The following is a 15,977-nucleotide window of genomic DNA, read 5'->3' as shown; positions in this document are numbered from 1 at the left end:
TCTGTGGCATGCCAGCTTCTGACAATGTAATGTTTGCGGTGCTATTCATGTGTGTCTAGTGCCATATAGTTTCTAAAAAATCTTTTGCAGCCAAGGAGATCTAGACAGACAAAATGTACATTCTCACACTTGTACTCACAGTTGCACCCACAGTTTCAATACAAAGAGAAAAGTGATCACTCATTTATATAAATAGTTGATCTCTGTTGTTTTTATAATTGAGAAAAATTTCTCGTGTCTGTGTAACCAATAGAAAAGGATAATCTACGTATAAATAAACTATAATTCACCCAGTAGTTTAGTTATCTGAACATACAGCTGAGAACTTCTAAACAAATAGATTGGCATGGAAAAAAATTTCCAGATTTGACCTCTAATATTGTGAATTCTGAAGTACATGCATCTGTTCCTGTAAAAATGCTCTGTAGATATTTGTGAACAGATGGGGACCCATAAATTAAATAATTTATTTTACTGTTTGTCTGGATTCTGTGATCACTTAAGCAGCCACGCAGTCCTGTGATGTTTCTAATGTGCTTGCTTAGGCGCTTTCTTAACAATTGAGTGTTCCCCAAAGACTCTAGGATTAGAGGTAGGTCTGGGCAAAAAACCTCTGTTTTAGTGAGAGTGCTGTGAGCCACCTGTAAGTTGTCTGCTCTGCATCCACTAAAGACAATAGAGGCTTCTTTTCAGTGATTGAGTGCAAGGATGCTCAAGCTTGGATTAAATTGTCTGAAAACACAAGATTCAGTTTCTCCTCTGAACCCACATGGAACACAGATGCAAATAAGGTGGTAAAATAGCAGAAAACAAAATGAATCTCCTTGAGTCCCGCTGACCGATCCTTGATTTGGCCGTTTTCCAATTTGTACTTTTCTCCTGAATTCCGAGTAGTGCATCTCCATTGGGGGTGAGCATGGTGGAACAAGTCTGGGAGAGCAGCAAAAGCCATGAAGTCACCCGTTTTACATAAACAAGAAATTCATTCTGGGGAAATATCAGAGGAGCTTTGCCATCCGCCATAGGTTCAGTTTCTATTTCCTAGCCAGGCAGCATGAGCTTGGTGGACCTGAGAGGTTACCTATCACTGTTCTCACAGTGACTGAAGGAAATAGAGGAGAGTGTATTTGTACTTACTGTGAATAAGATTAGCTACACAGAAAACTGAAGCTGCTAAGTCAAAAACTCAGAAACAAGAAATCAGGAAGTACAAGAATAAAGGGTGCTCATTCAGTTTTGATTTGGTATTCAGAAAGCCCCTGATCACATGTCTGTATTCTGCTTTCCCATATTCAGTAAATTTTGGTTCTCTCTTTGGGCTGCCCACTTATATTCAAGTCTTCACACTCCTGGATCCCCCATCTAGCTTCCCTGCCAGTATCCTTGGGCAACCAGAGATTGCCACCTCCTTTTCTGCCCTCCTCCTTTCTGCTGGCATCATCAGTTCAGCAAAGACCCAAGAGCCATGGCTGGAGCATGCCTGGCACTGACAGAACACTTGCAAAATGAGTGTTTTTTCAGGTTTTTTTAACTCCTATTTTGAGGGTTTTCCTCTTTGGGTAAGAGTAAGGCAACACTCCTGAAAAGTATCACTGTGTCCCAGTGTGTGAGTCCGCAGGCATGTCTTAATGAAATAGTTATTAAAAGGTTAATGCTGCTATGCAGAAGAACTAAACATAGCATGAACGTTATGTTTTGCTGAGTCTCTCATCACTGACTCCTCTTGCTTGCCTGAAACTTTTTCCCAAGAAATTCAGCTTAAGGCAGGCACTTAGCTTAAATAGTTGAAGTGGACAGCTTCAAGTGCTATTTATGGGATGTGTCAGGCAGCTTCGAACATGGGTGGCAGTGTGGGTCTGTCCATCTGACAGCACTGCAGTCTGACCAGAGGCTAGCTACACCATGAGCGGTATGAACGAGAGCAAGAGGGGTCTCACCTGTATGAGACTGTACATTTTGGAAAGGGAAACACTTGAGGAAACCCTAAAGTCAGGAAGGAAGGGACTAACATATAGACTACTTCCCTCAAAATGGGACTGGCTTGTAGGGAGAAATATCTTGCAGCAGATTACACTGCCAGGAAGAATGGGTTTGAAGAGGCAATGATGCCTTCCCTCGTGGTGATTTTAATATTCTGCTAACATGTAATGCACACTACAAGAGTTTCATACAAACTGTTTCCACAGTGTTTTTTGTTTTGTTTTTAAACATGTCAGGTACAGCATACTGTATTTTAGATATGTCTGCATCTCCTCAGCTGCCTGTCTTGGAGCCTTCTTTCTTTCCCTCCCTCTCACCCCCCCACCCCCCATCTCTTTATTTTATGTGCATCTTTACTCTGACTCAGATTGTCAGCGCTCCTGGCCATCCTTTTCCACAGACCAGCAGTCTTCCAGCGCTCCTTCCTCTCCAGGTAATGCTCATAATATTTCATTGCTCCATCACCTTTGTTAATTACTAAATCTTTGCAATGCTCTGTCTGGAGTGGCCTGCTGTGGCACAGAAAGTTATAGTGCTGTTTTTTAAAGAAAGCAGAGTCATGTCAGTAGAATTTCGAGTTTGGAAAGCTGTTCAGGTTGTAAATCACAAATATTTAAATAAAAAAGGGAAATTTTCTGCAGAACGGAGGTATTTTCTAAACGCATTAATTAAAATTCAGGTTTTCCATGAAAAATTCTCTAAAGTGTTTTAAATTTTTTGTCTGTGCTTGCAAAAGACAAATTGTAAAATGATTTGTGTCTTACTAGCCAAATACTACCAGAAAAGCATCTGCATACATGTCATATTGTATATAAAAATGTTGTGTTGGTAATATAGAGAACCCATCAGTAATTTCTTGTTATTGTGTTTATAATCCTTGATTGAAAGGTCATAGAATCACAGAATGGTTTGGGTTGGAAGGCACCTTTAAAGGTCATCTAGACCAACCCCCCTGCAGTGAGCAGGGACATCTTCAACTAGATCAGGTTGCTCAGAGCCCCGTCCAGCCTGGCCTTGAATGTTTCCAGATAGTTCAGATTTCTGTTTTAAAGCAGGGATTATTATATTGTAGAGAGTGTATTTTCTGCCCTTTCAAGGTAGTACTCGGCTCAGCATTATCAGTTGGATAGTCACGCCTGTTACCATAGTTGCTGCTGCTACCCATCAAAATTAGAGAAAATAAAGCTCAGGGACCCCTGAATTATAGTAAATGTCCCTTGCTACACCTGTTTCTTGTTTCTTTTCACTCATTGTTATCCATTCAAAATGAGTTTCTAAGGCTTCCTTTTTTTCCCTTTAGCCTACTTATTTAGAGATCTAGCGTCTTTTTTTTAACATACTTTTTTTTTTTAAACACTGCTTTGTGAGAAAGACTCCTCCAAAGTCAAATGGTTATGAATTTATTTTCATAAATAAATATGCTGTGGCAGCATATGGTCCCTGGTGCTGTGCCTGAGCCTTGTTTCAAGGCACTTTGTGGCAGGGAAGTTCTCGTTAATGCCGTGGTCGTTTCCTGGTCCCTCCTCTCTCTGTGCGAGCAGGTTGCACAGTGATGTTTTGGAGTGGTTCCTCCTTCATGTTGGAAGCAGCAACATACATTTAAGAATGAGACCATATAGAGCAGAGGGCTGCACTGGTCACCAGAACAGACTGATCTTGTTTATGATCTTCTTAGAAATTTTTAAAATAAAAAGAGGGAGGGAGAATACAATCTTGGCCTCATATTAAGCAGCTCTTCATCTCTCTATTCTCAGATAACAGCACTTTCAGACAGGCTGAGGTACAGTCTTGACTTCTTTTTTCCTTTTTCATTGTGCCACTCCTTGTCTCCCCTCCCGTGAAACTGAAAAGCAGTAACTGCGAATGATCCAAGAATAGCTGTTTTATGTAAATCCACTTGTGTACTGTGTGTATTAGATCTCTCATAAGCACAGTGAGTGTTCAGCAAACACTTCACATGGTTTTAGGTTCAGCAGTTTATCACTTGGCATCAGGAAAACTAAAAAGTCTGTGAGTCCTCCTTTGCTAGAAACTGGGAAAGTTTCATTTCTATCTTGTAGAAATGAAGACAGTGAAAATTAGTGAAAGCCCAAAGGAGTCTGTTTTAAACACGTGTCTCTGCATATCTGAATCTGGAATTATTTTGCTTGTTTCACAGCCACTATCTTGGATGATGGCTACAGCAAAGTGATTAAATAACATGATATTAAAACTGAAAATAGGAAGCTAATATTTGCTAAAACTTGGTATAGAATTTTCATTTTTAAGCGCTGCAAGTGGCTTCTGCTTTTAATAATTTTATCTCTTTTTTTTCACTGTGATTTCAGAGGTCTTCCTCTCCTATTACAATTCCTGGAGAGCAGACTTTCCCATTGTAATTTTGAATGGCCATGTGCCTGATGGTGTAATAACATTTTCTCTTCTGATTATTTGTGAAAGTTCAAATCCGTTTGTGCCATTTGAAGATATCTACTTACTTGTGTAACATGGTTGCATTTTAAAAAAAAATTGTTTCCTGATATCCCTACTTCTATTCTCATTAAATTCAGCTACATTTAAGTTAGCTATTTCTGCTGTATGCCTTTAGCTTTCATGTTGCATTTTGGCAGGGCATTATTTACTGTTATATTCTAAAGTACATAATACAGTAGAAACTTCATAAATTGCAACATCATAATTATTTTGTTGAATGATCCAGCCAGTTGCACAGATAAAGATTTCTGTGGAGGTTTCACAATATACCTATGATTTCTATGGAATTTTATTACTTGTTTTTATTCTCTATAAAATTAATTTACAGTCATGTATAAATACAATAGTGGTTTTATTTATATGCAAATTTTGTGGCTTCTCTAACAAATGTTAGGACTATGCTGGTAAAAGAGCTTACAGTTATTAATGTTAGAGTCTGGCAGAATTTAGGAGCCTGACTTTAAAAATAAAATCTGTAATACTCTGTGTAATTTCTTGGATGCATGGAAGTGTTGGTATACAAGTAACTTTGCCACTAAATACTTTCAATATCAGAAGTTTTGTGAAATGGCCTTCCTACTAAGGACCTCATCCTGGATAAACTGAACATCTTGCCACCTGTCTCGTGTCTGGGCTCAAAGACGAGGCATCCTCGTGCCTGAGTGTGAGAGGGATTGGGAACCAGTAAACTGTCTCAGAGAGCGCGTGACAGGAGCTGACTGCGCACCAGGAAAACACATAGGCTCCTTTGTCAATCTAGGCCTGGTTTCTTCATCTTAGTCACAGTAATTACACCCCAGAAACTGGTATTATAAACTAAAACATGAAGTAGAGATGATATAAAAAGGAACTAATCTTGTCGTTGAATTGCACCCATGCACTGTTGCTGTAGAGCCGTGGTCCATGGTATGGCTGAGTATTGTACAAGTGTTATAATGCATGAAGCTGCTTGTGGTATAGATACTCTACATTCTAGTGTATAAGGAGTATGAACGGAAAAAAAAAAAGTCGAAATTCTTCGGATAGAAGAGTGAAAGTTTTCATGAACTCTGTGGTATATGCAATTTTTTTGTAGTAACTTCTGTTTTTAATATTCTGTTAAACTGTACAGTATTTCAGAGATCCAAATGAGTGGTAGACCTTTCTTGAAAAAGCTGAATGCTATTGCTTTGACTGTTATCTGCATGTTTCCTCACAGTGAAAAAAAGTCCGACGTTTTTAGATGTGAACACAGGACCCTTCATCAGGACCAACAGCTTTGCCGATGAGCTTGACCTGGAGGGTGAGACACTGTTGACCCCAATAACTCACATCTCACAGTAAGTCAAGGCTGTTGAATTGCGCATTAGTTGACTTAGACAAGAGAAGCCAATTCAGGTGGGAGGAGCTGAAATATGGAGCTGATAGGGCTATCTCAGATATTTGCGTCAAACTCTTTTTTACCTTGAAGTTGGTGTATATTGTTCTGAGTGCCAGTAAATCTTCGTGTTGACCTAAAGAAAAGTTCACTTGGCTGTGACACAAGGCTTTACTTTTTAGCTAATGTCTCTGGGCAGCTGGTGGTTGATAGCCTTAAGATTTTCATGTGGAGACAATGTGTGGGAGTAGTTGCCTGTTGAGAATTATATTAATCCCTCCACCATTTTCCAGTGGAATAGCTGTAAAGTGCAAATCTTTAAATGCTACGTATATGAGATACCAGCCTTTCCATTTCAGCAGCGCCTTCTCTAATGGTCAAATGATGATCTGCAATGGAAGAAAATATCTGTTTTGATCTTTATTACTGCCTTGTGATATATAAAAATTATCTGAAACAGGCCTGTAATTTTTCTGTTTTTTCCTTTTGAAAAGAAGATTTTCCACGTCTTTTATGCTAAAATGTTATCTCCAGGTTCTCAGATTATTCTAAAAAATTGAGAATTGCAAAAGATTTTGATTCAAATGCCTTTAAAAAAAAAATCTGTCATTGTTTAATTCAAACTCCTGACAAATGCTTATTATTTACCATAGTAGATGTGTGACAGTTTGTCCTCCAGGAGAGGAATGAGACATTTTTTTCCCCTCCTATTCGTAGAAATCTGAGGATTTCTGCAGTGAAACCACAGATGAAAATTCTTGGCATACTTGTATTTCTGAGGTACAAACCGTGCAGAAACGCCTGCTGCCAATTTTCAGGCCTTCTTCCTATATAGTATAAATAGCAGAGACACACGAACATACTTTTTATAGACACTTTAGAAGGGCATTTTTTTAAAAAAGTAGGTTTGGTGGGGAGTGTTCCCTGCCCGCAAACTAAAGGACTTGCATTTTCAGCTGAATCACCTAAATGTGTATATATTTGTATGCCAAGGATTTAGGAGACTTGTATTCTGGAAGATTTCTTAGTGGTTCAAGCAGGAGGAGGAAGTCATAAATTTCCTCAAGCCTTAGACAAGAACAACAGAGCAGCAAAACCAGATCTAGAAGTTTCCTTTGCGTAGCTTTTTTTAAACTTTAATTTACCACAACATTGCAAGCTTTCTTTAAGTGAAATAAGCTTTGGTGCTAGGAGTTTTCATTATCCTTTTTGGATCTGGGAATGATTTAGTTATTTCTCATTGTCACCTTCATTGATACATAATAAGGTGCTCCATCAGTTTTAAGTTCAATTTGTGTAGCAGCTGAGGTTTTTTTTTTCCTCTGAACTACTTGGGGGAGACCTTAAGATATAGGTAATGTATATCAGCTGAAGAACCTGACCAAATTAACACCCTAGTCTTTTAGTGACTTAACTCTTTTACTTCATTAATTTTTGGTTTACTTCATTAATTTTTGGCCATAAACATGGCCCCATATATGGCTTGAATTGAGTCTCTGCTGGGGTGGAAGAAAATGGAATGCCTCTTTTAAGACTTTGGTTTTAGATTCAGAAGTGGATAAATAGGATTAAATGCAAAACTGGATAAAGTATTAATTGAAATGTGTCTCTTGGAAGCGTGGGTGCCCAAATGTTGTACAGCATGAGAACTGTTCACTTAGAAGTACATTTACTTTGTATGCAGTTTATTAAAAGGCCTGAAACAATGCCACATCAGCCTATAGATACAAGGGTTTGGCAAAAAGTTAGTGAAAACCCTGTGTTTTGTAATGTCAGTTGGAGTATTGGCATTCAGGTAACAGATATTCGCAAATACTTTGAATGCAGAATATTCTAACATTTGTTTTACTGTTGGGTTGTGCATTCTGCCTGCATTTGAGGCGGTTGAAAAGCGAGCTGCTGTGCTGTGTTTCACTGGGTACTCGTGTTGCTGGGCGCTGAAGACAAATGCTGCTTCTTCATTCTTCATTTCAAAGTCCTAGGGAACAAATATTTATGAGCTGGTTGCCAATGTTAGTAGGACCTGCATATTAGACATGTGGGCATAGAATTAAGGATCAAATTTAGAATTGTGCAATAGGTATATCTCTGTGTGCAAAGGCACGTACTAATTTGCGGTAAAGCGGTTAGTCATTTCAGATACGTGTGTGTTTTTAATTCAGGCTTGAAAGTGATGCTATGCCTGAGAGAATCTAGGATGAATTATTTTGTTCTGATGTCCCCGGTTGTGAAGCATTTTATTTCCTTAAAGCCATCATATATACAGTATGATAGCTTCAGATTTGTTGATAAGGAAATAAGCAGCCATATGCAAGTCTGAACCCAAGTACTTAACAAAAATACAGCACCAGCTATGAAAACAAATTAGTATGGAAAAGTCAAATTAAGTGCAAATATGTCTAGTTTCAGGTCTTAAAAGCAATTCATACTCTATCAGAGGAACAAAAGCATGAAGACAGTTTCAGAAGTGGAAGCGTAATATAAAACATTAGATCTAAGGATGCTTGGATTTGGGATTCATAGAACTATTTCCTGGTCAATTATATATTTATTGCAACATATGAATTAGTTTATCCATAAATCACAGACAGGTGACTCCAAAATAAACATTAATTTTTGAAAGTCATAAATACTTGAGTAAATATTACACAGTTAATTGGAGACATTGCAACTGGAAGGTGACTTTTAGTTGACAGTATGAAAAATATTTCTTTTTGACAGGTAGTGTAAATCTGGCAAAAGTATGGGGTACCTACTGTGTTACTGACAGGCAAACACTTGGCATCGTTGTGGCTTAAAAAAAAAGAATGAAGCTAAGTTTGTTTCCTCACTTGCATTAAGTCATGGAAGGAAAATGCCATCTTTCAGCCCTTATGACAAACAGCTTTAGGCTTCTAGGCCTAAAGACCTTGTTTATGCAAAAATTATTCTCTTTTTATAAATGTAGTTGTATAGTCTCACTGAATTTAATAGGACTGGTTTTGTGTCTAATAATAAAAGTGCAGGTGTGGGTTTTTTGGCATGACACGCTTCTGGCTGTATTTTAAATCTGTTTTGAAATAAATACTGTACTAAATGTAGCCCTATTTCTGTGGAATTAGAAATGGGAAATCTTTCATGTGGAAAGATTACTGTACCACTTAATCATGTGTCACTACCAATTTGAGGAAACAAAAATAATAGAAGCACTTTGAGACCTGATGTTTGAACAGGAAAGTGATTAAAATGTCATAGAAAAAACAGATCTGCAGCAGATGCATGGAGAGATATAGAATAAGATAGCAGTGTGTGGAAGAGTGACGGCACTCTTCCTGCTACGTGAGAAGTCTTATAAGCAGAAGATGCAGATTCAAGCAGAGCAAGCTGCGTAATTAGCTGTTATGGATCTCACCTATAAAATAACTGGAACAGTTTGAAGAATGCGGTACACAGTGTGTTGTTTGAGATAAGACTTGGCTCTTCGGTGGTTTGTTTAATGATTGTTGTGGTCTGTTCAATGATTGTCATGGTCTGTCTGTTGTAAAAGTGAAATAGGAAACTAGGCTGTAGCAATACCTCACCTCTCCTTTGGACTTCTCACTGTTTTCTCTCTAATCAGTGCGTCCGGCATTGTCTCCTGTTCCCTGTTTCACTTCATTGGATCTTCTGTTCTAGTTGTCTTTTAAAGCAGTGGAAAATCAATGCTACTGGTAGCTGAGCCTCAGCTACCAAGACGTTCTTTCGCTGTGTTCGTGTAATTGTTTAATTTCAGCACCTTTTTTAACTTTACATTTGGCATTAGCTGAAGTAGCAAAAGACATTAACTGAGCTTCTAAGCATACGAGTGGGAGAGAGAGGGAGAAGTAGGGGATGGAATTGAGCTGAAAAAGGGAGAGCAGAAAATAATGAAGAACCCTCAGTCTGGTATATCTTTATATAAATATTTCTCACCTCTTTAAAGAAGTTTAAAAAGAGCTCTGCGTTCTCTGTGAATCTTTCAGAAATGCTACCGAATCAAAAACAAGTTCATGTCTGTTATTTCTACAGTTTGCCATTCTGGGGGTTCAGCAGCTCATTACAGTGCTTTGTTTAATCAGTTCTGGTGTATAAATGTTTGGTATTTATGTCTGCTTCTTAACAAGAGTTATTTTTTTAGGGAAATACTATGAATGTATTGTAAATTTACTGCAGAAATTGAAACATAAATCGAAGGTCATCTCTGGATACTGTATTTAAAGTCTTTACATATAAAAAGTAGCTCGTTTTTTCACAAAGTTTAAAGAAACTGGGGAGACCTCTTGAACAACTCATACCTAGTTCTGTCACCTTGAGTATCATACTAAACGAGTACTTGCTGTCATAAGACTGTGTAAACCAATATATTCTCTGACTATGCAAATTGCTGGCAGAATTCTTGATCTTTAAATTGTGGGTATGGTATTACTTCACATACATCTTTCTCTAATTTTTTGGGGAAGAATTACCATGGATCCAGCTGACATCAGGGAATGTATTTCTTGTTGAAAGCAGTTGCTAATGTTGCACAGTTGTGATCCTGTTACTGTCTGTATGGTCAAAGTAACAATAATTCTTGATGTTTTAATGACTCTTCCGCACACGTTCATGTACCTCTTTATTGGGATGATTAAAATATATTTCATTAGTTAAGGATTGGTTTTGTCAGTATACATATAAAATAATTTTTCAATGAAGGTTTTCTTACAACAGCATACTGCTGTGATCTTAGATTTAATATAGTAGGCTTACACTAAAATAAAGCATTAGATTAAAAACAAAAAACACTTTCTTTTTGTTATTAAGTATATTTCTGTCCTGAAAAAATTCTGTGTTGTGACATCAGCTTTATCTTCTCTACTCTCTCTGTCAGTGTCTCAGATGTGGTAGAGGGCCTGTTAGGCACTGTATTAGGAGTAAATGGGAGGCTCCAGTGATGGAGGTGTTTGTAAATATAAACCCTTCTTTGTTAAACAACGTGATAGAATAATTAAGCAAACAAATTTAGTGCTTTTTAATAATTTCCAGATTAAGAGGCAATGATAACAGATGGATCTTTCTGAATGATTGAAATGAATGCTTTTGAACACTTAGAAATATAACTGAAATAATCGAAATAAAGTGTGCTGGTAAACACCAAGTGCAGTGTCCATGGTGCTGCAGTTACCACTAGCTTTCCTTGGAAGTCATATTTGCTTTCTTTTTCTTTTAAGATTTTTTATTAAGTGCTCTGTGTTTTAATTACCAGCATAAAATCTGTTGGCATGAGATATAACCACATTGCCTAGAACAAACAGTGCTGAATGTGTTTTATAACTGTCTCTTTTCTGTTGGATTATCAGTGAGTGGAATCCCTATTTGCTCTGATTTGCTAGCTCATATTGTAAAAGATTCCTGCTTTTATCTTCCTCTTCTATACCAAAATGACCCTCTGAAGTCTGAGCAAATATTTCTTTTTTCACTCTCGAGTGGCCAAATGTAACGGCTGACTTCTGCTGTCACAAGAATTCTCTCTGAACCGCTGCTAACAATATTTAAACCGTGATTTGCATGGGGCCTGTTTTATCATTAATGACAGGGCATGTTAGAAGAATGGCAGTGATAGCAACTGTATGTAAGAACATGCTTGAGTTAAGACCAGAGCTTAATGTTCAAACATCACTGGTCACTGTTATGTGCTGTCATTCCAGTCATTAACTTGCACCAGGAAAGTCTTCAGTACTTGCTGTACGCTGGGCAGCATCCCTTTTTCATTCGGCACATTCCGGTGTGTCGTCAAACTCCCTTACGAATGCTGCTTACAATCTCTGCTGATTTAATAGTTTGCTAAAAAAGGGGAAGGACTGTTTCCTTGAGTTATTCCTTTTGGTGTGGAAAAGTATCATTATATCCTGTGCTTTCGTTATAAATTGACCGTAAACTTGGCCATAGAAGTCAACCCTAGAACACTGGGTGTATCAGGAATCTGATTTTTCTCATCTATTCAGCTGCTTTGAGCCACTTGAGGATATGAAGTGTCCCTAAAGCTGGTTTAACAAACAGTCAGGAAAGTTGCTTTTTCAGAAGGAAACTCCAGAACAGTGGTAAACAAGACACTGTGATGATTTCAGTGTCATCATCCTATTCTGGTTTCTCACTGCAGGTTGCATGGGAGGGAAAAAGAGCTGTGGCAATCCAGTCCTAAACATGGCTAATCCCTTAAGTAAGCAATGATCAACGCAGTATAGTCATCGAAAAGGACTCAGAGTCTCAGATTTGAGTTAAGAAATTATTAGTTTATTAGGTAGTCCTGGTTTTAGGGAGCTGCGAAGCTTGTCTCCAGCTCAAGAGCCAGGCGGTTGTAGTAGAGCAGGACATAAGCAAACTTCTCTCTTGAACACTGAAAGGCAAACGGGTATTTAAGTTCATCATACTTTATAAGAACTGTATTTCTGGCTTATGGCTGTTGATACCGGCTAGAAGCACTGCCAAAATAGCGACAGCATCCCACTGTAGCAATGAGCTAACAGTACAGCGTCGTGCATTTTTGTGTGCAGCTGCACTGATTCAAAATTACTGTAAAATCTTCCCCTGCCCCTGAAGAGTACTGTGGCCACTGTATGCTGAGACAAATGTGATACCGTGTTTCCAGGTGCTATTGCATCTGTCTGTCTGTATATATTTAATCTGTCATCCTGCACCTGGATCGGAAGCTCTTTGAGTTGTTGGATAATATGGAATAGGTGGGATCCCAGCACGTGGACTGTTTCTGTGTTCTGCATCCGATGTCTGCTACCGAGTTGGCTAAAGCTGACTCACTATGTCTTCCATGACACAGTCAGTTGTTTATAATCTTTGTTTTTATAGATGGATTACCTGAGATGTGCTGAACACTTGGGCAGATCTCCACAGTCTTTTATTTCACCCTCAACACTGTAGCAACTGAGCTGCTTCCGACAGTGCAATAAGTAATGTGGCTAACATCTGTCCCATGTGGTTACTTGTTTCTTTTATCTTTAGGGAGAAGTTCTTGTGTACTGTGGTGTGGGTGGTTGCTTTTTTCATAGATTAGATAGAACGTGTAGTTTACATCTATAGATCTGAAGATCAGAAGGGATAATTAGATCATCTCCTTTGATCTTGTAAAAGGCAGGCTGTAGCACTCTGCCGAGTTGAATGCAGCATTGCTGTGCTGCATTCCTAATATTAGCAAAAACACAATGAAAGAATTGTATTTCACAAACTTAGAGAGTGAACAGGTGAAAAATTCAGGCAGCAACCTAGAGGTTGCAATTTCATCTCTCCTTTTATTTTATTTTAACTTTCTATCTATTTATTTATTGGAGAGGGAAGTACTATCATATACTGGTGCTGCTATTTGCCAGAAGGTATTACTGGACAAATATGTTCTGTGTTAGTGGTTACAAGCCTTTATGAACTAATATTGTCATGATCTTTTCTCCCTTACTACAAATTGTTACTGATACATTCAAGTACAGCGTAAAATTACTCTTTGGCTATTTTATGTTACTGACATAGTATAAAAGTAATGTGTTGACTTTTCCTAGTGTACAAACCGTCTAGGCAGAAGCTAAGATAGCTTAGCTATTTCTTTTGTGTTGCAGATGAACGTTGCATTCCTTGGTCTCCAAGTGCTGGTTTACATCTTGATTGATGTTAAGTAATTAAACCAAACTCCAGCTGCTTAGTGATTCAGAAGTACAGGGCTCCTATGCTATAAAAACAACAAGCAACTCCCCACTTACTAACTTTATCATTGTTTACTTTGGGCACCATGCAGAATAATAAGTGCAAAAACTTTTTTTTTTGGGGGGGGGGGGGGGGGCAATGAAAAGCAATAAAAATGTCCCTCTTCTATCTAGCATTTTAAAAAGTTAAATTTATGATCACCTTGAGTTAACTCCAGAATGAAAATTCAAAGCATAAATAAACACTTTCTTTCTGTTACGAGGACGGAGGATGGCTTTACTTTTTCTTTAGATGTGGTAGATATACCAGAAGAAGTTAAAAACTTGAGTAGTTTATAATGTGCACGCTTCTTTTGTTGGGAGTTATTTTATCTGGTAAACAGGATAGAAATTTTGTTTAATGGTTTATTAATTATATGACAAATAATAATTTTCTACTAATGTGGTAACAAACCATTCATTATGAAGCTGTAAAATTTCACACTGTAAATAGCAGTTAAATTAGCATACTTCAGAATCTAAAGGCAGCGTTATGCCCACACATGCTGCAATATACTATGCTAAATCAGTGTACATACCTGTACTTGACATCACAGCTCCCCAGCAGGAGCCCACCTGACACCAGTACAAGGTTGTAGGAATGCCTGTCAAGGTCGATATGTGCCAAGCAAGAGACATAGTTGACTGCTGAGATTTGTTGCATGTGCAGGTACAAAGCAGTAAATGAGCCGTTTTAGCAAAATTCTAATTCTAATCTCGGTCAAAATGTTAGCATTTGTAAACATATTTTTTACTGAAATGATGGCTGTGGATGTGAGTGTAGTTACAGATATCTGTGGCTGTGTTTGGGGCAGAGCTGGAAACCAGCACCACATAACAAGCAAATAGTTTGTCTAATGTATTTTTGACCTAATCATCTAATTCCAGACTCAACTGTCAATCCATGCATGAAATATTATGGTACTAAAAAGTAAAGCACATGTGACTAAAGGGACCTTTGTATTTTAATACTTGGATAACATTTAATTTCTAATAAGGTCTTGTGAGAGCATCTTTTGTAGTAAAGTGCATTACATTGGAAAAATGGAAATCAACAGCTGGTTTAAATACTGCTGAATAGTGCAACAGGACAGCAGTGCTGAAAGAAAATACTGTTTTGTAACAGTATTAACACACAGGGAAACAATTCCAAAAGGTGTAAATGGGTTAGTTTGCCTCCTGTAATACTATAATTGTTCAGGAAATTGCATGCTGTGGGTAAAAATGATCTGAAAATTGCTCAAACATATTATCGATACAAGTTCATTTTACCTATTAACTTAATTCCATAGTGTTTTACAAAGGTAAATGTTGCACTTGCAGGTTTTTTCACAAGTAAATGCTGCTCCCCATATGACCAGGACCCAGTTCAGAATTAATGTAGTAGTTTCCTCTTGCTGTACTTCTCTGGGAATCCTTTTATAGCATTGACACATTAAGGAGTTTCTTCTGCAGCTGCTGTTTCTGATCACTATTGATGATTTTTTTTTTCCAAAGTTAAAAACGTGGTCAAGTATGCTTAACACCCTACTGATGTAGCAAAGCTTACCTCGATGGCAAAATTCCTTGAAACATTTCCCAAATCAAAGGCAGAGCTGTAAAGCAGGGAACTCTACGCATCATCTCGGATGCTGCATGTGTGAAGTGCAGCAGGCCTGGCCTTGGGTGCTTGCCCTGGACAGAGAGCCTGTGGGACGTCAGGGAGCTGGGGACTGAAATTTATTTTCTTCATATGACTCCAAGGACTGAAAATAGCTGTGATTTCACTCAGTGTCTCAGGGACTTTCTGTCATTCCCATGTGTAGAACTATGTTTGTTTTACCCACTGCAGGAAGTTAAACTGGGAAAAGCTAAAGCATTTTGATTGTGTTGCAGACAAAATACCTTAAATACCTTACAGTAGTTGTCAGCCTGTTAGCAGAGTAAAGCGAAGCACCTGACCTGTTGCTCATGGTTGTGTTTTGGTCTGTGTTTTTCTCAGGTTCCTGTATCACACCCATCTCTGTGGTTACTGAGTGCCTCTTGGGATAAAAGTAAATACAGAAGCTAGTCATCGCTATGTCCGGTTACTCCTCTGCGTCTGTTTGTCCCAAGGAATGTGTTTGTGTTCATTTTTCTCTCTTTTTGTCCACATGCGAAACGCATATATATATATATAAAAAATGTCAAAAGGGAAAGGAAATGGGGCAGAAAGTGGTATCTGTTGTTGTCAGTCTGCTGCCTTGTCCTTTTGGTCAGGGGCCTGCCCCACAACCAAGTCCCACCTCCTGTGCAGCCAAGTGTCGTTGGTACGGGAATGTCACTGTTCCTGAAAAGGGGAGTTATTTGGAGTGGTGGGCATCCCAGGGACTTGATCTTTTAGAAATTGGGGCCCGTATGAATTAGAGCCTTGAAAATAAAGGTAGGGGATGTTCAGTGCAACACGATGTCCTGCGGAGAGCCAACGA

At 38.3% G+C, this 15,977-nt stretch overlaps 1 protein-coding gene across 6 annotated transcripts in view; it reads left to right on the top strand.

Moving 5' to 3' along the window:
* The window catches only part of KCNQ1 (potassium voltage-gated channel subfamily Q member 1), a 363,861-nt gene that overhangs the window by 112,315 nt on the left and 235,569 nt on the right, over positions 1–15,977 (top strand). For 4 of the 6 annotated variants that reach the window (XM_074884926.1, XM_074884927.1, XM_074884925.1 and 1 more), the window contains 2 exons: positions 2,348–2,413; positions 5,651–5,771. In XM_074884926.1, coding sequence (XP_074741027.1) covers positions 2,348–2,413; positions 5,651–5,771 — 187 coding nt within the window. The remainder of the gene's footprint in view (positions 1–2,347; positions 2,414–5,650; positions 5,772–15,977) is intronic. The other 2 variants (XM_074884929.1, XM_074884928.1) reach the window with 1 other exon arrangement.

The sequence above is a fragment of the Strix uralensis genome, chromosome 15 (assembly GCF_047716275.1).
Source record: "Strix uralensis isolate ZFMK-TIS-50842 chromosome 15, bStrUra1, whole genome shotgun sequence".
Taxonomy (NCBI): domain Eukaryota; kingdom Metazoa; phylum Chordata; class Aves; order Strigiformes; family Strigidae; genus Strix; species Strix uralensis.
Note: the sequence above shows the minus strand (reverse complement) of the source record. Positions and strands in the feature narration are given on the sequence as shown.